General features: G+C 37.3%; 1 protein-coding gene across 4 annotated transcripts in view; it reads left to right on the top strand.

Moving 5' to 3' along the window:
- The window catches only part of ofcc1 (orofacial cleft 1 candidate 1), a 149,740-nt gene that overhangs the window by 117,271 nt on the left and 6,798 nt on the right, over positions 1–25,671 (top strand). For all 4 annotated transcript variants that reach the window (XM_055182277.2, XM_055182276.2, XM_073863768.1 and 1 more), the window contains exons 17-18: positions 5,099–5,258; positions 24,837–25,013. In XM_055182277.2, the coding sequence (XP_055038252.2) occupies positions 5,099–5,258; positions 24,837–25,013 (337 nt within the window). The remainder of the gene's footprint in view (positions 1–5,098; positions 5,259–24,836; positions 25,014–25,671) is intronic.

The raw sequence follows: 25,671 nt of genomic DNA, 5'->3' as shown, positions 1-25,671 counted from the left end.
ATCAGTGAAACTCACCCACAGCACTCTTATACAACTTCACGTGGTTTTTAGATTGCATCTTGCCACCTGGCTACGACGACCTCGAGGGGATGGTTGGGCGATCGCTGGACCGCCGATGAGAGTGAGATGTGTGTTATTCACAGGCCCGGCGTGTTGATTATCGCTCCTCTGGCTCACCTGCGCTTCCTTTTTCCCACAGGGCCACTGTTCTACTGGTGAACGATGCTTCCTACCAAGTGCTTCGTCCGTGCTTCCGGTCAAACCACGGCTCGCCCACGCTTCCCTCTCCAGTGGGGCCAGGGACCTCAAAAACACAAAGGAACACACCAAACACTCTTTGTACAAGTATTGCACAGATAAGTACCACAGCTGTTACTCACACTTCGTTGTCAACAACAGCTATTAACTGCACTCTTGATGGCTCTGTGTACGCTCTTTCTCAATGAAACTCCACAATATTCCTTCGTCAGCTAACTGCCCCTTTCTCTCTTCCCCAGGAGAGCGATCCAGCCAGCGTGGTCCGTCTGCAAAGCAGCAACACAGCGTATACAAAGTACACCACAAGCCACCCGTTTGATGTCTCCAAAGGTCTTTTTATGCACTGACTCTTCTCCTCGTCAGCCTATCAGCGACCGCTGTGCAAATTATCCCCACCTGCGCGCAATCAGGCTTAATTTTGACTTCGGGGAAAACCCCGGAAATGAAATGTGGAAGACGGGTTCCGCCCGTCGTCGGTTCAACCAAAGATGTGGAAGACGGGTTCCGCCCGTCGTTGGTTCAAAACATCACCTGTGACACAAAGGAAAAGATGAAATTTCATCATATGACCCCTTTAAGTGTTAGCCGCAGAAGTGAATGATGTCTCGTGCCACTGTAGGCTCCAGGATGGCAGGGTTGGCGCAGGTTAAAGCTTAACAGTGGCTGTGTTGTGTGAATGTAGGCCAGCAGTCTGATTGTGAGTAGGCCTGCTCATTTTTATGGGTTATCTGTTTCTATTCGCTGTGTGGAAAGAAGCACTGACACAGTGCCTGACCTATTTCTAAAATAACGCCCGAGGCTACACGTATAGATAGAATGAACTGTTATCCGTTTTTAATTACATTTTAGCAAGCCCTGATTCATTGCCTGCAAAGCAGAAAAAGGCTTTTTTGCATTTTTATCATTCACTGAAGATATATAAACACAATCACACAGTATTTGATGCTGGACCACATATTATTATTATTATTATTATAGAATTGTGAAATAAGAAGCAAAATGGAGGCACACTAAAACTAAAGAGACACGCTTATATGCTCATATACGTTTGTGTTCATTGGCTTTGCCTGATCCCTAATTTTTTTTTAAATGAATTGAATTAATCTGACCTCAGAACAGTCATTTAATGAAAGTGTACAGCCTATTCTGGCCATAAACCTCTCATTTAGACAAGAGACCATCTGAGATGAATAGTGAGCAACTTATTTATTTTTAATGCTGTTTAGGGTTAAGTGATCTGAAATATAGTAAAAATACTATAAATAAGATTAATAGTAAAAACAGACTGATGTGCCTGACTGTTTGTATGACGCTTTCTTTGAAGGATTCAGCCTTCAAATTGGGACACAGTGATAGATTTTTACAAAAGTAATTGTTGAGAGTCTATGTGCATTTGACTTTTTGGCATTGGCAAGTATGAATAAATCATTACTATAGCCCATTATGATATTTACTCAAACCTGGCAATTTTGTGTATCTTGCTTATACATTTATGGGTTGCATACTTACATCTGGCGTGTACGTACATGCCATGGCCATGCAGATATCACATGCTTTTTCCTTTGGTTGTATGATACAGCGTTACAGTTCACAAAGCTGTAGTGCATTTACTCTCCTTTATACTTTGCGTGGTAAATATTAGCACTTTCTGGAGCGCTCATTACCCTTTGAGCAAGACGAATCTCTATTCATGGCGGAGGGTCAAGGGGTTTTGAAAAGAAGCCAAGCTGTTTGTTTTTATGGTTGTTGATTCATGCACCAAGAATGAGAGCCGTCTGAGGTGCTGTAATCGATAAGTGCTCTGTTGTGGTCACATGACTAAGAACTACCTCACCAGACAGAGACTGAAATGCATCTTTGTGCTTGAGTTGTCTCTAAAGAGCCATAGCATGATCTAAAGAGACTTCCTTTCCACAAAAACATAAGCAAACTAACCTCCTTTACACCTTAGCATCCCACATTTTCTACAGTTTCTTTGATTTTTGGAGTTGGTTTTAGCAGCTTCTCTCTGATAAAGCGATAAAGGAGATTTTATTTGACATACTTCAGATGTTTTAGACCAACTAGAGGTCTAGGACTTATGTTTATACTGAATTATTCTTAAGCAAAATGTGTGAGAGAAGAAAATACCAGAATTAGTTACCAAACGTGTCAAACCATCTCAGTTGTCATGTGATTCTTCTATTGTAGACTAGAGTCACTTCTGTTCTGGTAGCTGACATTGACAGGTCAGGCTTGCTGAAGCTCCTCAGAATTTCACTAGACTGCCTGTTTGTCAGACATTAACAGCCTTGACAGTAAAATGACCAGGTTGTGACCTTACCTGCTTGCATTAAACAGTTAAGACTTTGTACTTCTCCCTTGCAATGTTGCAATCAACTCTCCAAAAATGAACAATTTGGCATCAACTCTTAGATGTTATTAACATTTGTTTACACAGTGAGTGAAATCACTGAAATTCCGCTACCCCATAGGCCAGATGTTGTAATATTACAACAATTCCATAAAAACTTACTAAAATGTCAAAAATGTAAAAACCTTGCATAAGAGTACTCCTACAACAACATATAAAAGTTAAAACATTTTTTTTCAAAGCTTTTTCTATATTTGGGTCTTACAGGGTTAATTCTTTCATGATGTTTTAACTCTATTTTTATGCCATGAAACATGAAAAATTAGCAAAACTGGATGTTATTAGATATCAAGATACCCAAAAAGCACCATAAAATGTTTATAGTAGTACTCTAATAGTAGACCTATGTTTTATTTCAATGTTTATTTGCAGTATATTGAAGCCATAAACATTTCATACCCTAAGCATGCATTGCAACAGGTTTAAAAAACAATCAAGGTGTAAGGGGTCGATCACACCAAAAGTGTTTATGGCAGTTGCAGGCACCTTTTTTGAATGATATTCTATAGGCAGGGAGCGTTTGCGCACTGTTTATGCGCGCCGAACGCCTTGCGGTTTTTGCCGCCAGCCGCAGCAAGCGCTTTTAAAGGAGCGCTGAGAGCGGAGAAGCGCCCGATGTCATTCGCATCTTTCCATTGTCCAATCGAATGAGGGGAGAGGGGGGCCTTACGTTGTGGTGAGGGAAGTTTACAGTTGCTTTGAAGAACCGGACTCCACTCGCTGACTCTCTCCTGCGTTTGTGCACCTCTCACCCTCAAACAAGGTCAGAGCAAGCGCCCTCTTTTTAAAGTTTCTGCTAATATGACAGTTAACAGCAAAAGAGCGCTCACGCTTCAATATTTAATTGACAAGACAGCTGACTCTGTGGTTGCTTAGCAATATAAAAAGCCACGTCACACTGCTCTTTTTTTAAAAAAGGCAGTGCTTCGCGCCTTGCGTTTCCAAACGTTTAAATCGCTTTTGGTGTGATTAGCCCCTAAGAGCAACAGCAGAGGTAGAGATTTTGACTTAAGTGTCTGTTTCAGTTTTTTTTGTATAGCTTTAGTAGTAGGAAGAAAATTTGCTGTATAAGTCTCATTTACATTAAAGTAGTTAATATGAGTATATGAAGAGTTTGATTCCAAAACGCGATAAACACCATTTAAAAAAAAATAGTTACAGCCAAAATCAGTATTGTATCTGGTAGTATTAAATAGTAAATTCTTCATTTTACGCAAAATCCGATATCCGCGTCATCTTTTCTCCTTTTTATCCAAACCGCGACAAATGCTGATCCTCCTTCTCTGCAGAATGCAATAAATCCGCTCAACAAATCACAGCGCACCATTCCACGCACTGTAAACAATAATGGCAGCGCATTGAATACACACAGATTCCTAGTTTTCCTCATCTACTTTGTACTTCATGATCAACAAACAAAATAATACTTTGATGGTATTGATAAACCTGTGGTGGTTTTCTGTGGCGGGGAAGAAACATAAGCCATCAAAATCTAATAATTTATGCGAGAGGCACTCGGGCAAAGAAAAAATGACGGCTGTTGCTTGTTCTCCTGACAGCAACAAGCTTCTGTCATGCTAACACATTGACCCCAGAGGATCTTATGAAAAACTTTCAATTAAGTCAACGAAAATCGAGCAGGACCAAAACATTTTACAACTGATCGCTTTAAAAAAGGTTCAGCGACGACGTCCCAAGTATAACAGCAGCAATGACAGTGTTCTTAATATGACAAAGTGTTTTGATTAATGCCAATAATGTTTATATTTTATCAGTGGATACCATTCGTCAACTAAATGAATATAACATGGCAAAGATGAATGCACATTTATATATTGATTGATTTATAACATTTTGAAAAAAAGACTTATTATAACCTTAAAGGGATACTTCACCGATTTAGCATTCAGCTTTGTATCTGTAGAAACCCGGCAGTATAACTGAATGACCATGTTTCCCTCCATCATTTCCCCCTGAGAGGAGAGATATCTGCATTTTGGTTCTGCAAAAAAGTCCTCCGATGATGCAAAAATCGTCATATTACATCATCGGAGGACTTTTTTGCAGAACCAAAATGCAGATATCTCTCCTCTCAGGGGGAAATGATGGAGGGAAACATGGTCATTCAGTAATACTGCCGGGTTTCTACAGATACAAAGCTGAATGCTAAATCGGTGAAGTATCCCTTTAAGATTCTATGTGAAAGTTTGTAACAGAAAATAAAGTTTTTCATCTTGTCACTTTATTGGTATAGGAAACAAATTTTTACCCAAATTAGTCAAAATGAATTTTATCATTCTGTTTTGGAACCAAACTCTTCATATATTAAATTTGCTGTACAGAGCTTGTTTGTCTTTTTGGAACTTGACCGAAAAACACTTTATTTGTATATTCTGCCTATTATCTCATTTTGTGTTTGTTTGTCAGATTTCACAATGATGGAAGACTGTTGGATATCTACCATCGCCTCCACAGTGCTGAGGGAGCGTTCTTCATTCCACACGACATGGAGGTCTCTAACCAGGAGCTCAGTTACATTGTAAAGAAGGCAGAACAGTGGAGAGGCTTCAGTGGAGAGAGACGCAAGGTGAGTTTGAATAAGCTGGTAACAGATTTCTTTACTTTAGTAATGACCAAGAATCTGGTCAAGATTGTCTTCTTGCAAGAAGCATGATCGAGCCGCCAAGAGTTGCATTGCCACATAACATTTGATTATTGCATTGCTACACTCAAGTCTCAGGCACTTAATTGGTTGTTTTAAAGAAGAAAATAGTAACTGATACTAATGCATCAGAATAATCTGTATGTCTGATGGCTCATAAGATTTTGTGTAAAAATGCATTCATGAGAAATAGACCATCAAGTTGACTTTAAGCCAAACTGTTTGCTTAGCTTTCTACTATGCATTATAATAAACTTAAATGGATAAAATGCTCTATTTTTAAGCTACATTTATGAGTGCCAAAAATTTAGCTACCGTAGTATAATTAGCGGGGGCTAATTATCCAGAAAAGAATTCAGCTTGATTAATCCACAGAAATCAATTTCCAGCAATATTTCATTAAGAAAAAAGACCACTCAATTAACAAAGACATGCATAAGGATACACACACACACACACCTTGGGTTGCTTCTTGTCATTTTCTTATTGCTGTAATACAAAATTAAATACTGATTTCTTATAGGTTCATTTAGATCTTTGCATGAACCCTCTTAATGCTATAGCAATATGGCATTGTTTTGTGCTACTAAATGTATGCAGTTGTTTAGTTTGTAGTGTAATTAAGTAAACAGCATCATTTAGCCATCATCTTCTCCCTGTTTGACTATAGCAGCCTCCATCCCTGAACTGCAGTCATAACCTCCTCTCTCATATTGGCCCTAATTTGCGGTTATTGAACTGATAAAATGCTAACACATTAAACACATTTGCCAGCATGATGAAAATTTAGGGTTATTGCATTTCACAATTTTTACATTATTCAGGCAGACAATTTTTCATTTAAATAAGACGGGCTAGGCCATTATTTCATAATTATTGTGGCAATTTCTCTATGCAAAAAGGGTCACTTTCCCAACTCAGCAAAGACATATCCCTATTAAACTAATTTGCCTACATGCAAATTTTTTGTCATTTTTCCCTCATTAACTATTTATCAACACGGTAGAAAAAATATATGTCGGAGGAGAGGGAGAAGGCAGACAAAGCTGAAACTAATATTTTGCAACTCTAATGATTTTTTGCATCCTTAATTAGATAGAATATATGCTTGATATGATTAGGTCAGGATGTAGTAGTTTTCATTAAAAATAGATTTCAGAAACTGTATTCCAAATGTTCCCTCACAATTAAATAATGAATCCGGCACATTCCTTATTATGGACCCAATTAATATTGCGGAAAGAGGCGTGATTTTAATAACAAGAGGCCATGAGGCCTTCGCTGGCAAAAAGTAGGGGCGGAAATTGAGTAGAAAACTTGTATAGCGTGCTTTAAAACTACGAAAGTTTATTACCGTACACAAATATTGATCTTTAGAAATGCAAATTGCAGGGTTTCAAAAAGTGGCATCTGTTTTGCATTGGTATTAAATGTGGCTTACTTGAAAACCCTGGGGAAACTGGCATTTAGTTACTAAATATGATTTATAACGCATATCAAGATGTATTTTGTGTTCTGTAGTGTCACAACGTATTGTGCTGTAAAACATATTGTTTATATTATATACATATAACACTGTTTTCCTTTGAAGAACCACGGGATATTTTAAATAGATTTTAAACTACTATAACAAAAGACCCACAATAGAAACAATTCTGCATGTAGCCTTGTTTTATTAGCATTATCAATTTCGTATTTTTCATGAGTGATAATAAAAATAATCAAATATTTTACTATTATCTTTTTATTATGGCTTTTTTCTTTTTAGCCATGTGATTAACATTACTGCTTTAATGTCTTTAAATATTAGACTGTCATATAAGCATTATGATCAATGACCACAAACAAATTTCTATCATATATATATATATACTTTACATGTTCACTAAAGCACATGTATACTGTTAGCGGCCGTTCATTGAAATGATTATGCTCGGACTGCACTCTTATAGTGTGTATTTCTAGTGAAGGGGCCTTAAGTCAAAGCTTGCGGATAATGAGCTCATTAATTATGTATAGGCACTGCTGCAGATGGACCTCATTAATTGCACGCCGTCACCTTCTTGATTACTGTACCTGGAAGGGAGGTGCTAATGTCTGGCGTGCTTAAGCAGGTAACGCAAACTGTTTTGTCACCAGCCCCGTGACAGTGACAGAGGAGTCCAGCGTCGCCGTAATCTTCACCGTAATTCACCAGAACGTTCCGCTAATGGCTGCTGATAGCCCTGGAGATGTTTTCGCTACTGAATCGCATCGAGATTTGCGCTCTGTCGTGCTATTTGTCTCCACATGTCTCCATAATGTCTTTCCACAGGCTGAATTTAGGGAACACCCAAGGTGCTTTGCAAAACAACTGACGGGGGGCCCAACCTGTCGCAAGAACACGCGCATTGAAGATCTAATGACGAACAGACTGCACCCCCTGCCACTCATCTTTCTTTCTCACCGTCTGTAATTATTAACGGCGAGTTACGTGGGACTTTTCCTCGTGCTGTTGCTGTGGACTAACTTTGACAACGCATTCATCAAAGTGAATTCACTCAAAACTTCAAGTTGCATATAGTTCACGTGACGAAATGTTGTCACTTGTTTGTAATATTTACAAGTCAAAAAACCTGAAAACATTTATATATTTATTTATTTGGTAACCTGAACAGTGCGTTTAGCACATACATTTGATAAGTTTATGGGTTCAACTGATAAAACCTGTCCAAAACATGTTGCATCCTAATTTAAGAAATTAGATTTAGAAAATGAATCATGGACCAGTTCTATTTGGGAATTGGTTTTCATTATTACTAAGCCTTTACCTTATACATTTTTTCAATATTATAACACAAATAATCACATTCTCTGCATTATCACGCAATTTAATACAGTACACTATATGGTAGGGCTTCTAGTTATATTGTTTCATATTTATGAAAGAAAATATAAAAGGAAATGTGCATAAATACAAAGTTTGTTTGTGTGTGTGTGTGGGTGGGGAGGTGCTTACTTATTAGCTATTCCCAAAATTCCCACCATCAGTTTGTATCTGCAAAAGCTCACCTGTTGACCAGCAGCCCATGACTTTCAAGCTCCGGAGACGCTGTCAGGCAACAATAGGCCTGAAAAGGCCTTAAAAAACACCCAAAACAGGAACATAAACACGTAGACGAATGGGGAAGCTGTTCAGAGTCTGCCCTGATATGAGAAGGGTCACAGGAAGGCACCTGCAGCCCAGCCGCCCCCCATCGCTTCGCTGGCCTGTTTGCTTGCATTAGGTCTGAAAGCTGCTTCTTCAATTACAGGAGGCTATTAGTGGACAGTGCATTGAGGCTGCCAAGCCCCAGGCTACAGCGCCACAGAGCCACACAACAGAGCTCAATATGACATGACTGCAGAGGGGACACGCCTGCCATGCAGAAAAGGTCAATGACTTTTGGTGGGCAGCAATGTGCGAAAAGTCGCTGCAGTTGCACAATGAATGAAGAGAGGAGAGAGAGAGAGAGAGAGAGAGAGAGAGAGAGAGAGAGAGATGCCCTGTCTGGATGTAATAAGACCACAGGGGCACTTGCTATCATACTGTCATGCAAGGGTTCACAAAACTTGTGTCTTGTTCCCTTCAATCCCGCTTTTATTATGGTCACAGTCAATGGTAGTGATGGGGAGTCTTGTAATTTTGTAAACTTGTAATTTTTTATGTTATCATTGGCTCATACCACTTAAATGATAGTTGTGATTTAGCCCAAAGAGTGAATTACATTTTAAAAACCAATCACGTTTGAGGGAAGCATCATCCACTCTCTTCTATACATTTACAATTGATCCAGAACACCGCCAGTCAGATAATGAGCGGCACCTCGTGGTATCCTCACAAAAGGGCACACACTTTTTGTTACATATATTACTGCATATATTGCTTTTTTTAAATGACATTTTAATACTACTATTTTACATACGTCTTTTCTGCTTTATTAAATTAAGCCAATGAAAAGTAAAGCAAATGTTTGTTTAGTTGAATTACAGATCCTCAGTACAAATAAAAGAAACATCTTAATAAAGTAAAAATTAGCCATTTGTGTAACTGTAACTGTGTAAAACTGATGCAGTATAAAATGCATTGGATGTTTTTTTTAAATAAATAAAAACAACATTTCTGTCTTTACCACGAGGAAAGAAGACCTATTTAGACCTGGATTATTATGCCTTTGATGCGTGCTAGGAAAATTATTAAGTTTGGTTGCAGAGAGGACCTGGGAGCTGTTTCCATCGGCACAAAGATATCTGATCCATGAAGTGGAGACTTTGGTGATTGGTTTATAACCTAATCACCCCAGCCCTGTTTTGATTAAAAGTAAATGGAGTCGAAGAGTTGGGAGTTGAAAAGTGGGAGTCGGGAATGAGAGTCGACTCTAAAAAACCCGAAATTAAACACCCCTTGTCAACAGATTTGGCTGTGTTAGCCTGGTCCAGGTAGTCCTTGCTGCATGGTAGATTCAATACATTCCTTAATTTTCTGAGCAGAATGCATTGTTTTTTTATTGACCACTTTTAAAAGTTGCAATTTTGATAAAACATTTGCAAGCAGAAATTCACAAATATATTATAATAATACGGTTGATTCCACAGCTGATTTGAATACGTAAACTAAATAGGACTTTTGTATTTCTTTGCCTTTAACGTCACAGTTCAAAAGTTTTTCTAGTCAAGGGCTTTGGAACAACTGTAGTACTAACAGACAACCAGTTTTGGTAGGATATTTTGCATTTCAGCTTACTACGGAGCTCATGGGCTCAAAAAAATCATTGAGAACAGTGCATACAGTATGTGGAAAGATGCTAATGAATAAATATCAGGTGTAAAATCTTCAGGTCTAATATACGACTTCTTTGTAAACAGAATTCAGAGATGGATGGGTAATCAGTAAAATTATCATCTTAAGGATTAAGGAATAGTTACTGCAGACACACACAATAAAAACATGGCAGCATTATGATTGTTTTTATAAAGAGCTTGTTTTCCACATACCAGGCTGGACGTTGGTTTTATCAGACATTTCTTTTAATTTTATCCGAACATATTGCACACAGTCAGCTGTCAAAACAATTGCAGCTGGGAGCTTGAAATTGAATCCACATGTTTAAACTTACATAGATCCTGCAATATCTCTCTCTCTCTCTCTCTCTCTCTCTCTCTCTCTCTCTCTCTCTCTCTCTCTCTCTCTCTCTCACTTGTACTCTAAAACAGAAGGAATAAACTGGATGGTCGGTAAGCCAGTGAACATTGTTTAAAGATGCAGTGGAATAGAGATTTGGGAGAACATATCAAGTTTTTTAATATCAGTTTTTCCTCAGTGACCAAATGAAATGAAATGAAAATGTTTTCAGGCAACATCAGATTTGTACTGTATCCCCTTACAGAGAAAACATCATTACACTCTTCGTGCCCTTAATGTAGATTTGTAAAGGAGGATAGAAACAAATAACTGACTAGATCTGTGAAATAAATTAAGTTTTATACTGCATGTGAGCTAAGAAAGGACCAGTGTAAAGTCACTGTACTTGCACAGCTTTGTGATTTAATAAAGTGCTTATGGAGCTTCCAACAATACAATGTGAAGTAAAGGGAATGCTTCATTTTATTTGGATAAAATATTTAGTAATTAGGGTAAGACTTTACATAAGGTTGTATTTGTTAACATTAGTTTAATGCATTGACTAACATGACTTTTACTTCATTTATTAATCGTACGTAGTTGTTAATTTGTAGTTACGTTAATCTGTGGTTATGCTTATGTTAATTACATCATTTACTTACACATTTTTAAAATTAAAGTTGTTGCTGTTAAAATAAGTTAATGCACAATAAACTAAAAAGAACAACAATAACTAACCTTAACAAAGATTAATAAATGCTGAAAACTTTATTACTTGCTGTCAGTTCATGTTGCAGTAGTTAATCCATCTACTAACGTTAACAAATACATCTTTACTGTGGACTATACCAACATTAGTAAAGGAAACACATCACTGTTCATCTCCAGAGCACAAATATTTGTTGTGCATCAAATATGTGATTTTAAACATATTCTGATCAGTCTAGTAATCAATATGTGAGCTTTCGAGTGTCTGTTTAATGTATCAGAATATAACAGTGTGTGCTACAGTATAGCAGTATTATAATATTAAGTGTAAATATGGTTGAATCTCCAACAGAGCCTGATTAGCTGCTCCAAATAAACCTCGAAAAAGTTTTACTTCCAGGCATGTAAGTGCGCAAGCAAGAGGTTGTTTCCTTTCTGGAGTTGTTTATGGATTAAATTGGCTTTTTAGGCATTTATATAAAAGCAGATTAGTAACAGTGAATTATGCAGATGCATGAGGCAGATTATCTTGAGCTCAGATGTTATCTTCATCTCTTTATCTGTCTCTGTTTGGAGTCTGAAGTTAAATATTCATGCCTGTTTGGTTTATAATTCCCCACATCTCTTTGCAAGCGCCGTTTTCAATCAAGCAGACTTCACAGTGGATTGGCATTACGTTAGTATGGGTTCAATGAGGTAATGCGTTGCTTTTAGAGGAGGTCAGTGCTTGTTCTGTCCATTGCTAACAAGCAATAAATAAAAAATAACAATGACCACGACACACACAGAGAGTTTTTACCGTGGATATAAGATATAAAGCGGTCCTTTACCCAAATGACAATTCATGCTGCTCTAATTACACAAACATCATCATGTGCCATGCATGTGGTAATACTGTAATGCACATTTACTGTATATCTGTCCTACTGGCTGGTTACATCTATCTAATTAATGCACTCCTGCTTTGAGTCAATTGATGTTTTCTTTATAGGGAAACACACAGAAACCCATTCAGAGAAATCACATGAAATCAGTATGAGTATAATGTACAGTGTGGAAGCTACTTTCAAACTAGTTAGATAAGCTACAAGCTACTTATCAGTAAAAGTAGTTAAACAACAGCCAAATCTACCCATCTGAAAAATTTGTTAGCTACACTACAATTTACTATTAAAACTAGTTAGATCTGACATTATATTACAAATAACCAAATATAATTTTTAATGAAGTATGTTTTAAGAAAAGGATTTAGGGTTTAAAACAATGTAATGTAATACAATTATGATATCAATATTGTTTTAGTTTGTGAACTACACAAGCGTGCCGCACAAGCCCTGAAAAGTGAAGCCAAAACGTCTCGATCGCCCCCCAGTGACCCCATGTTATTCAATGGGACTTGAGACCAACTAAAAATTATCTTATTAAAAAATAAAGAGCATAAAAATGTTTTCAATGACTTAGAAACACAATGGTATTATTATATTAATTACACAATTCATTTATCAGTTTTGTATGTTTTTTAAACCATTGTCGCTTGGGTTTAGGGCAGTGCTTTAAGTGGCCCAAAAGAGGTGCCGGTACTCTATTTTTTTCGACTCCTATATTGAAGGGGTTTTATATTCAGCAGTCAACAGACGTCCTTGTAAAAAATAATAAATCCTTTTATATAAGTTTGTGGATTTGCTTGAGCTAGAAATAGCTACTGAACATAAATAAAATGTGCAAAAGGTAGATATGTGAGTAAAATTTTCAGCATGGTTAAATGCTAAAACTAGTTGTTCAGATAGAAAGAGCTTGAAAAAAAACTTTAAAATGACACAAGACCATGTCTATGGGTTCAAGAATAACAAAATACTGGCCATTTGAAACTCGAAAGTCATTTATTTTGTTCCATTGTTTTCCATTTTGCGGGTGGTAAAACTACAGTGCACGTCATTCAAATTCATTGAAATTTCGTTCACTTGTAGTTGTTAAACTAAATGTATATTACAATTTCAAGAATGTTTTCTGCACACCGCCTCAGGAAATCTGAAGTTGCATCGAGGGGAACCAAACTGACAGCCGCGACAGCGGAGATTATCACATACCTACAAAAGGGTATTGAATAAGGCTTGCGTCTCACCTGCAGCTATCATTCTGGCTTGGTGGGATGTCAGCCAGCGAGTCCTCTGATTCTGACCTTGTTCTTTTACTACTCAGAGTCTAAAACAAGGAGGGCATATTAAGTGTTCATTGTATTTTAATTTTAACCGAGCAGCTATGGTTGCGCGTTTCACACACAAACACACACCTCTCCAGCCCAGAGCACGTTGACACTGACTGACCGACGCATGCGCTTTTAACTTGTAAAGGCAAGGGTGTATGGGTAATGTAGTCTCTGCTCTCGGTGGGACGAATTAGGAAGCGTACATTAAGGGCGCTCTGAAAAGCCGCAGCGCAGCCAAAGGATTAAATTAAAACCTCTGATTTTTAAACAGATGTGCAAATGAGCGTTCCGGTACGCTAAAAGCACGTTCTGGGCACACAGAGAGGGGGTGGTACGCTCAAGAGCTATTTTTGGAAGTGGCGGTACTGAGTACCGGGGCGTTCCGGCCCACTTTTAAGCACTGGTTTAGGGTTAGATTTGGGATTTTCTTTAGTCATTTAATATATAGGTTTCTCCATGTTTTTGTCTATTTTTAAACCATGGTCACTTAGAGTTGGGGTTAGAATTTGGGTTTTGGTTAGGACGTCGTTTTATGTAACACAAAGTTGTTCTAAGTTGTTATATTTTGACAGAATGTTCTTTACATAATATAGGATGATTTTATTTACATCAGTTAACAGTACATCACAGAGCAAAACTTTAGCTGCGTTTTCACAGACTGGGGCACTTATGACTTCTGTGATTATAAAGCTTTTTCAGCAATAAATATTAAACAAACTAAATTGAGTAATGTAACCCTAACCCTACATTTGATACCAAAATGTACCTTTGATGTAGGGGTGAGCTAATAATTAATTGTAACGCAGCTACTTTACATATTTGTACAGGGCCTAGCAATCTGTACTTTTTTTTCTTACTGTCAGAAGATCTCCTGTGAATTTGTGAAAAGTTCTGATGTGTTTTGATTAAGATATTGAACAAAGAGTGTTTTGGAGGCTTTGGACTTGGGTGTGTAAGGCACCAAATCCAACCTTGTTACCTAAAACATGACACCATTTTAAAACATGTCAGCAACTCCTACTAACTGATAGCTGGGATTAAAAACATTTTGACACAGTGAGGTTAGTTGTCACACAATTAAGCCTCAGGTATACAATGATAATGAAATGAAAACAATGTAAGTACTACTCATCAAAATGATACATGTTAATATATATCAGAGGAAATAACTCACTATTATGATTTTTTTTTTGTTTTGATAGTGCAGCCCTTTAAAAAAATGTTTATATGCATTGATGCTTAATACATTGATGGTTCAATGAAGGATGATGGATGGATGAATGTGTGGATATCTATCTATTATAGGCAAGATATATATAAACAACATCCACCTTTAGTATATTTAATTGAATTATTTTTGTTTAAACCAAATTTTCTAGCAGGTGTTACAACAAACCCTCTGATTGTTACAATGAACCCCACCTATGGTGTAATGTTTGCGCTCTTTCTGTGTAATTGTACGATAACGGTATAGGTTCCACAAACAAACTGTTAATTTGTAACGGAGATGTGTGTGTTGATTATGTATTTTTTAATCTAACCTAAATATGTTTTGAATGATTGAGCCATAGTGAAAAAGCTTTAGTTTGTGCTCTGCTCTCCCCTACTAATATGCATTTTAGTTGTACTTTTTCAAAGGGTATCACCCCAATGACAGATATTGTACCCTTACTTCTGAGAAAGTACACTATATTGTATACCTACACAGAATATGGTGATAAATGACTGATCCTAAATCATATATAGATAGAGGTTTTCATATTTTCATTGCTTCTCATTACAGTATCTTAAAATGACCCAACTGCTGTGCTGTTTCAATTCATGGTTAATTGATAATAATAACCCAGCAGTGTTGTTCTGTCCAATAGTGACCCAACCCAGGGCTAAAAACAACTCAGCACGTTTTAGTGTACATTTACAGTATACTGTGTTTATTCAAACAACAGCAGAGACAAGCTCTAAACTAAAATGAAACCTAACTGAGATCTCTATTTAACATCATATAAAGGATCTATTTCAGCACAGTCTCTGGGAAACAAATATCTCCTTTGGGTATCTGTGTAACTGAATGCTGATTTCTTTGTACATTCGTGTTTGTATTTGTATTGGAGAATAGCTTATCCCAGTAAATCAGCCTTGTGGCCCCTGAATGCTCTCAATGGCCCCATATTAACCCTGCGTTGATCTCCTCATGTCTGCCCATCATAGTCTGTCTATAGTTTGCCCATCATGCTGTTCCAGGCCTGGCATGTGCAACTTCCACATAAATAACCCAGGCTGTCCGCCACACACACACACACACAGGCTCATTCAAATGCACCTGTCAACGTGATGAAGCACTCGCCCGCAGGGAAGCATTGTTTACATTTTCACTCCACTCTTTGCAAAAGTGAGATTCTAATTATTTTCCCACTGTAAATTAATGCCAAGTGGGACAGAACTGAGAAGCGGCAGATTCCAGCGGCAGAGCGGCACTCTATATATAAACTGCTGTGAGGGAGGTGGACGGGTAGCTCAAGACTGGAAGGTCAATAGAGCAGAGGTGCTGATACTGGGGAAGAGTACAGTAATGTCTTAAAAAATACTTTTTTGTAGGAGAAAAGCAAAAGTTGTTTTTCGGTATCTATTTGTCCACTTCCCTTATTGTGTCCAATTTCAGTTTGGTCCATCCTGTTTGATTTCTGACTGTACCAGCTCTTTCCAGAACCTCAAAATAAATCTTACGCATCTCTGTCGATCAAGAGCTCTGTTCAAGCTTTCATCAGTGTGTAAGCACCCTTATGAGGCTGTGAAATGCATCTCTATGATCTCCAGAACTTTACTCTTCTAAATAATCACATAAATGTAGAATAATTAAGAAACATAATGCATGACTGCACAAAAATAAAGTAGAAAATTATAACAGCATGTTTGCTTTTAATTTGTTCTGAAACTGTTTCAAACACTTTATCGCTTTTTATACACTTTTTAATAATTAGTCGTGTTTGTATTTCACAGGAATTCACTAAATATATATTCTCATTTTTTGTTTTAAGTAAACACGGTTCTTTCTTCTGACTCTGACACTGCAGTAATTATTACTCCATTAAACCGCTGTTTTTTATACTCACTGGCCCGCGTATTAGGATTGTTGCGAGGAGGCACTTGCACTTAAATAATGCACTTATCAAATTTTGGATATCCATTTTTACAAATATGGAGATGCGTAATCTCATTTGCTTGGGTACTGGCACAGACTCATTTGAGTAGAGTGAAACACCAGCCGCTGTTTATACGTCCTGAATCTCCTTCTCGTCTCTCCGTTTGCTGTAACGCCTGCAAAATCTGAATTTATGTTGCGGCTGGGAGACGTGGTTTGATGTTTATAGTCCTCAAAGAAGCAATGGCTGTCTCTCCAGATTCAAATAAAGAGACTGATATGGACTCTATCAGATTTCTGAATACAGACGTCCACAATAAATCGCAGCTTGATTGGCTGGAATTAGGTTAGTTCACTTGAATGCTATCTGCTTAATCCACAGATGGGTTCCCTGAGAACAGACAGACATTGAGTCGAGCACTTACCGACAGCGCTAAGAAAATGCTGGAGAAATGCGTCCGGCAAGCCCTTTCTAGCCTTATACAACATTTCAACATTTACATAAAATACTATGATGCTTGCTTAGAATGCTGACAGCGTGTTTTAATATTCCTGACAGATTAAAGTCTTTTTTATTTATATTAGTGGTAGGCAAAAACTAATAGCAGCTGATCGCATACAAAAATAAAAGCGAGTTTTATATGTTTTATAATATTCTATATTATATATAAATAAAAAATGTATGTGTCTTTGTGTAATTTACATAATAATTACACACAGTACACACACATATATTATGCAAAAAATCACATTTATTTTGTATGCAATTAATCTTTGCCCACCACTAATTTTTTATTTCTGTTCTACTCTGTTTTGGGTTTTTTTTTTTTCATTGAAAACTGCTTTGAAACAATGCATTTGGAAAATTGCAACAACAAAAAATCGCTATATAAATAAATGTGAAATTCCCTATCTGAACACAAAACTCATGTGAACACAAAGTTTTCCATTAACATATATATTCACTAGTTTATATCTACTGTATATAGGTCGCGTCCTAACACCATGAGTCCAATATAAGGAAAAAGGATGTCGTTTTGTTATGAAATTATTTGTCTTGTCTTCACCTGATGAAAGTTTGGATTGCATTAGGTGGGGAAATTAGACAAATGAAACATTTCTTTTTCACTATTTTATTAACTTTCTTCAAAGTCTGATTGACCCGGCCTTAACCCTCTGGGGTCTACGGGATTTTTAGGGCCCTGGAGAAGTTTTGACCTGCACTGACATTTGTGCTTTTTTCAGTTGCTTAAAAACATAATTCAATTCAATTTTATTTATATAGCGCTTTTCACAATTGTTAATTGTTGCAAAGCAGCTTTACATGAGTAGATGTAGAAGAGAACACAGAAAATCAATATATAATATAAGATGTAGAATATAGCGACTGTACAAGCGAGCGTATTAATAATGTAACGTATACAGTAAAGTGCTAAGTTAAGCCAAAGTTGGCTGACTCTCCCTGGGACGAAAAAAACCCCTAGGAGAAAACCCATTGGGGAAAACTCCTAGAAGAAAAAAACCCTTGGGAGAAATTAATATATATTATAATCGTTTTCCATAATAAACATAATTTTGTTAGTAAAGAAGTTCATGAAGTCGTTACTATTGTGTTGGAGTTTACTATTAGTTTCTGTTTGTTCTTTGTTTCTAGTCAGTTTCGCAACTGTGCTAAAGAGGAAACAAGGGTTGTTATTATTTTCTTTAATAAGCGTACTGAGATAGGTAGATTTGGCAGTTTTAATATCCTGTCTGTAGTGTTGAACACTCTCTTTCCATGTTGAACGCCATACCTCTAACTTTGTGCTTCGGTAGATTCTTTCCATTTTTCTAGCTACTTTTTTAAGGGAAACGGCATCGCTCTGGGGTGATATTTCGATGTCATTAATATTGAGTCCGAGTGACAGAATTAAGTCTAATGTGGTATGCGTTGGCCCTGACACGTTTTGTTTAATACAGAGAGAATTTAGAACATCCATAAACGCACGTCCTAATGCATCTTTTGGGTTATCCACATGGATATTAAAATCACCAAAGATAAGAGCTTTATCTACAGTGACTGTAAGCTCAGATAAGAAGTCCGCTATTTCTTTAAGAAAATCTGCGTGGTAGCCCGGAGGCCTATATATGGTAGCTAAAATGAAGGAAAGCGGTTTGTTGTTACGATCAGTTATTTCCATATTTAACAGTATTATTTCAAACGAATTAAATTTTAGTTCGGATTTATGGTTTACTTTGAATATTTTGTTGTATATTGTAGCTACACCACCCCCTCTCTCTTTTAGACGAGGAACGTGTTTATAATAATGGTCTTGTGGGGTGGATTTGTTTAAACTGATGTAATCTAAGTTTTGGTCAGTAATTATTTCATTGATAATAGGTTCTTTATTGGTAAGCGATCTAATGTTAAGAAGGCCGAGTTTTATAATTTGAGTTTCATCTGTTAATGTATTGTGTTCTAATTTTATGTTAATAAGATTTGTACGATACGAGGTAAACAGTGCTCTGTATTTCTTTGTTCGAGAAACAAACACAGTCGAGATGTGTTGGTACTCTGGTAAAAAAGGCTCTATGTGCTGGGATATATGTGATCTTGACATGTCAAGGCAGCTAACAGACTGATGGGTAAGCCGATCTGTCTGTGTCTCATAACACTGTGTTCAGCACAAACTGGGCTACAATATTATATGAGCTACATGTATGTACATGTTTGTATTTTTGAGAGAAAATTTTTTATGTGTGGTTTTTGAAAAAGCTAATTTTTTAAGTAACTGAAGTCCACAAAACTCATTCTAAACATGTTTTCCCAAGACTTTTCAAAACAGGATCTAGTAGTCTAGAGTTTTTTCTTCACAATGATTTGAAAATCTTCCGGCCTACTCATTCCCATAAAACAATATATTGATTTACAATTTCTAAGACCGTATGCGTGGAGGCAGGAAAGCTCCTGAATAATCAGTGATTGACAGCTGAGGAAACAAAAGAGTTGCATAATGAGCCACATAATGAGCCTTGTAGGAATGTTCAACAGGAATGTAACTTTCTCTGTAGTTAAACCATGATAAGGTTTACTTGGGAATTAACCTAATTATGCAGAGTATTCTTACAAACTAGAACAGCTAGTTTATTTACTAGTTATTTACAGTATTAGTACACTGTAAAACTGGCCCAGATTTGCCATAGGGAGGACCAAGAGACTTCCCGGTGTGCTGGTCCTATTTTTTGTTTTGCGGTGTTATCATGCCACCGGTTGAAGCTTGCTTAAGGCTGACAGTCCCACTTGCTTAATTGACCGGGTTGAGATTTCCCCACCGCTTTATGCCCAAGTTGATTGTGTCCTTAGTCCCATCCACTTATTTTAAGAATTCTGGCATTAGGGTCCATTAACATTCAAAAAGCATGGAAAAAGCAGTACATGTATATTTTCTTAAGTAAAAATAAAAGAAAGTCCATTATATATCTGTTATTTTTTGACACAAGGTAGTGAGTATCTAAGTAATAAAACAAGTAATAAAATAAGGATTTTTATTATTCCATCTGTTTCCCCTGCATATTATAAATCTTGCTTGTGAATTGTATATCAGGGGTTTCCAAACTTTTTCAATACCCAATTTAAATAGGTTAAATTGAATAAAAACACTCATCATAACCTTCATAATTGTTTAGTTTACTGTATTTGCAAAATACAATGAATTGCAAGGCTGTAGAGAACAGTGCACTATTACAGACTTATATAGGCTACTGATGATTTAATTATATATTTTTATATGGTAAGTCATGAACTAAAGTGGGCCGGTCTAAAGCATGAAACTCCAGGGCTGAAAATGAATTCCACTTCGGCCCTGCTGTAAAAAAGAAAAAGTTGACTTAACTTAAATTTTTATGGCAACTTGCAGCACAGCTTTTTTAAGTGTACTCAACTTTTGGGTGACGTAGATTCAACTCAATTTACTGAGTAATGTCACATGCCTCTCAACATCAACCAACAAGTTGAACCAACTTAAACGGATTAGAAAAAAGCTAATTTTGGAGTTTACTCAACTTTTGGGTGATGTAGATTCACCCTAACTCAATAACTGAGTAAGTTCACATGCCTCTCAACATAAACCAACAAGTTGAACCAACTTAACAGGATTAGAAAAAAGTAAATTTCTGAGTTTACTCAACTAGTGATTAAATCCTCTGAACTGAAATGATTATTACGGTATAAACAGCATTCCAGCATATTTCCTGTCTCTTAAAGATTTTCAAAGAATTGTTCATATTTTATTTCAAGTCGCCTGTACCTACTGTAATGGCCTCTACATGGGTATTAGTCAGGCCTCTCTCTGTCTATACTGGATGGTCCAAAATGCGGCAGCTCAATTGTTCATTGGTACACGAAAGCAGGAACACATCATCCCGTTGTTGCATCTCTTAACTTACCTGTTACCTGTCTATTACATGAGTCTTTTTAAAATGTTCCTACTTCTTGTTAAATCTCTTAATGGCTTAGCACCAAGGTATGTCTCAGATTTGATTAATCTGTATGCTCCAACAAGAGCACTTAGGTCTGCTGACCATTTGCCCCTACCTGTTCTACAGGTAAAGTTTAAGAGCAGGGGTGACCGAGCAAAGGGGTGAAGCTCTAGAATAGTTTGCATCTTTATACAAGACAGCCTTAAACACTTGCTGTTTTTAAATCGGGCCTTTAAACATATTTTCCAGTCTGTCATTTAACCCTATGTAAGAGCTGCTGGATCTTGATGTCTATCTTATATGGTGTTTGTATCTTTGATATATTTATTCCTTTGTATGTGCAGCACTTTGATAAACATTTTATAAATAAACTTTGACTTGATGATCTATCCATAAAGTTAATCCACACACAAGTTGAGTGAAGGGCAATTTATTATATGACCAAAGTCTTTCTCTGACTCACCCCTAGCTTGAACTTAGAGACCTTTTTTGCTGTGAAGCAACAGTGATGTGCCCTTAAACACTGGGCTGTCCTCTACACTGAACACACACTTCTCAATCATGGTAACAATGAACTAACATAATTCTTTCAAAACAACTCTAAATACAACATATAAATAACATTAACAACATAACAGCGTAAATAAAGCCAGCAAGCAGTGTAAAACCAGTGTTGTTTTGGCAGCCCTTTTAGTTTTAGTCTTAGTCTTTTGGACAAAAATGCTTTTTGTTTTAGTTACATTTTAGTCACTTATAAACTTGATAGTTTTAGTCAAGTTTTAGTTGACGAAAACGCAAAAAGGTTTTAGTCAAGTTTAAGTCAATTTTAGTAAAAAAGTAGTCTTTAACAAATAAATTTAGGTTAAAAACTATTGGAAATGAGCTTAGGTTTGACAAGTAGATACATGTAAAACCTTAAGCTTACCATGAAATTTGTCACAAGCCGATTGTCGAGGTGTGTTGTTGTTGTGTGAATTCTGGTGCGCATGCGCGGCATGGCGGCAGCCGGGTGGTGGGCGTACCCAAAAACAAGGATAGGAAGCGGCAGCATTGCTGATACTTTTTAGCTAAAAAACAGACAGATTTCACACAAAATAGGCAGAAATGACATGCATTGTGAACGTCAGACTTATAATCATTTTCGTTCTGTCTCGTCAACAAAAACTCGAAAGTGTCTCGTCATGTTTTATTCACCTTAGAGCCATTTTTAGCTAGTCATCGTCGCGTTATCGTCACAAAATAAAGGTGCGTCAACGAAATCATTTTGTTATCATCACCGTTGACGAAAACAACACTGATTAAAACAGTTATCTTTTTAAATCTTTAAGGGGCAGTTTCCCGAACAGGGATTAGCTTAATCCAGGACTAGGCCTTAGTTTAATTATGAAATATAACTAGTTTTAACAAACATGCCTTACTAAAAACATTACCTGGGTGCATTTTGAGGCAAAACAAAGGGCACTGATGTATTTTATGATATGTAAGTGCAAGTTGTTTTTAGTTTGGACAGCTCTTAAAAATGTTTTAGTCTAGAACTAGTCTAATCCCTGTCTGGGAAACCACCCCATAATCAACCAAAGAAGTAATGCATGCTGGGAACTTTCAGACCATTGTTTTTTATTTTTTGTTCAGATTACTCAGTTAGGCAAACGATTTGGACAAATACTTACATATTTATCTAAGTCCCAACAAAGTAATATTTGTTAGCAGGGTGATTATGCTTATTTCATTCAGTAAACACAATTTAATACACTAAACCCCTTCACAAAAAATACTTTATTATCTTTGTTGACAGATCATTTTGAAGATGGATGCTTTTTAAAGTGTACAGTATCCCTAGTTTAAACAGGCATGACAAGATGGCAAGGACATTAGAAATTTCACTTGTGAAGCAGTAAACATCGGATCCTACAGTATCTGTCAGGCCACACATGAACCGACCGCTCTCACAACAGGTCTTAAGTGTTTGCAATTTGCCCTGTGATGTCTTCCTAATGCCATTTGATGTGTCATGTGAAAATCCTCAATGCGAACCTTCTCTCTAGGCAGCCTGTATTTAAGTGGTGTCTAATTACATGCAGTAATGACTCTCAAACTCCTAACTAGCACGACTCGTATTTAGCCAACAGTCTTAAGTAGTTGGGAAATCACGACATGGTTACAGAGTGAAATTAAAGTTCTCGTTGGCTTTGACCCTGCTTGACAAGGCCTGTGTTTTTTCAGAGCAGTTGTAATTACAGAGCCAATTAGGGGGTCACCTTGAGTTTATAAACTTGACTGCAGACTGAAAAACTTCCTGGTGAGAGAGAGAGAGAGAGAGAGAGTAAAGAGAAGCACAGAGTGAGAGAGAAAGTGAGTCATGTGGTCACTGATCTGATCTAGGCCTGCTGGCTTCCTCCAAACCCATTTTATTCTCTACATTTTGATGTCCTGTTGGTCATCCAGGCCTGGACAGAACTTTCATTGGTCAAAGCAGTGCATTTTAGACAGGAAAGAAATAAAGTTTCCAGACCTTTCATATGTTCTGCTCATGAACAACATAAACGGAGATGTAATAAATACATGCATCCCGGTGATGGTCATATAAGCACTGTTTGAATGCTGCTTGGCCCATCAAACTGGAGAACAGGAATGTAGTATTTTGTATTATTATATATCATATTGTTTGTTATCTAAAATCATCCATAAACCATTTCAACGTGATACAAGAACTTTATCTTAACTGTATCACTTGACAAAAACGTTCTGTATGTGATTTTATCATGATAATTGCACAAATGTAAATGTATAAGTATCATAGTGTTTTGTTAGAATGAAGTGTATAAAGAATGGCAAGTAGCGTGCCGTGTCAGTGCATTCCTACACATGGATGGTATATGTACAAAATAGTGTGCGTGTATTTGTGTTTGATGCCAGAAAGATTGTGTACAGTATAACTAGTGTGTGATTCAGGCCCAGCTGGGTGAGAGCCACGATGATCTTCACACACCAATGCATCTGAAATGCATGACCTATATACCATGCTACATTCTCTGCTTGTTTGCTGTGTATCAGAGCAGGGAGGTACATTACAGGTACACACACACATATACAAACAAAAATACATAGACACCTGCATACACTCATCAGACTCATAAAATCATAATACCAGACCTGTTATGGTAATGTAGGATTTAATAGTAATAATAATTTATAAATGTTTTCCAGAAATTACCTTATTTTAATTTTTCATTAGATGAAATGTTTAGTCGTGATATTACTGATCCCATTGTAAACAGGAAATGCAACACATTGTTTTGTGGAAAGTTTTATTTGACAAAGTGTGATCTGATGCACATTTAACAATTTGGCAAGCACCTACTATCCTGGTCCTCTGAGTGGTACAGGCGACTATTTTGTGTGTTTTACTTTCACTCATTTAAGGATTAGGCTGTAAGAGGTTATTATAAGCTAGAGCGTGTTAATGTTTTATCGGGGTCAGAGGCTGCATGAGTCACGCAGAAACCCGACACGCCACATTCCTGCATCTCTCAGCTAGAGCTCATCACCTCACAAGCACAGCTGTAAATTACAGACCATTACTGTCAACTACCCGGGTTTGGATTCATCTCACAGAGTGCTGATCTGTGGCCGCAGGTAGGGCAGGTAATTGCGACAGGGTGAGAATTTGTGCAAGCATGCAGTTGCACTCAGATCCACCCTTGACCTGAACACATACACACATACACATGCAGCTACATGAACACATAGCACACATACAGTTTTGTTTCTTTTACTTTTTTTGACTCAAAAATCTGCTCTGAAAATTCCACCAATTCAGTAGTTCATGCCAATGTATATGTGTCTCAATAGGTGGCAGTGCATGATTACATCTGGACAGAGGAGGAGCCAGCTGCAGGATTGACACCGCATGCACCTGTAACAGGGTGCGAGACCAGCACTCATCTGTCCATCTACACCCTTCACCCGAGCGGCCTACGCCAGCATTACAGGCACTTCCTGCGACAGCCTGATGGATCCATTATAGAGGTGGGCATCAAACCTTTGTCCCAAAACCCAAGTAAAAAGTACCTACAGGTATTTTGTACTGAAATGCTATCTACTGTAGTTAGACTGCTCGCTAGGTTTTGGAACGCAGCTAGTTGTTTGCCATCATCCACACAATATCACAGGCTATTTGATCATTCCTTCTCTTCCTTTGTTCCATCCAGGAATCTAAAATAGGATATATTCACAAAGTTTGCTTCTCTTGCTATCGTTTCACACATTAATAAATGTAGTTGAACAGCAGGGCGCAGACTGCTGTCCAGATTGCTGTCTAATTAAATGTAGCACTGATTCTGCTTGGTAACAACTGCAAGCACATGAATTAACTCTCATCCCCCCCGAGAACAACCTGGATCATCCTAACAAAATTAATATTTTAGAACTTCCGTGTCAAAAACAGCAGATTTATGCGACGTGCGCGTCAACGGCTTGCTTGCAGGCAGTGCGGTCGGTTAATGGCGTCCTGAGCTGCTTTGTGACTGATGAGAACGCCACCGAACGCACGGCATATTTATCAGTCTGAGGGGCGGCCCTCAAGAGCCACAAACACAAACACATCAGCGATGATACTAAATGACAAATGAGCCAGAGTGAATTCCTGAACTTTGCTCGTGTTTAAGAGACACAATTCTGGGTAACA

Source organism: Misgurnus anguillicaudatus, chromosome 25, assembly GCF_027580225.2.
Source record: "Misgurnus anguillicaudatus chromosome 25, ASM2758022v2, whole genome shotgun sequence".
NCBI classification, from domain to species: Eukaryota; Metazoa; Chordata; class Actinopteri; order Cypriniformes; family Cobitidae; genus Misgurnus; species Misgurnus anguillicaudatus.
The sequence above is the reverse complement of the archived record's forward strand: the minus strand, read 5'-3'. Positions and strand labels throughout refer to the sequence as shown.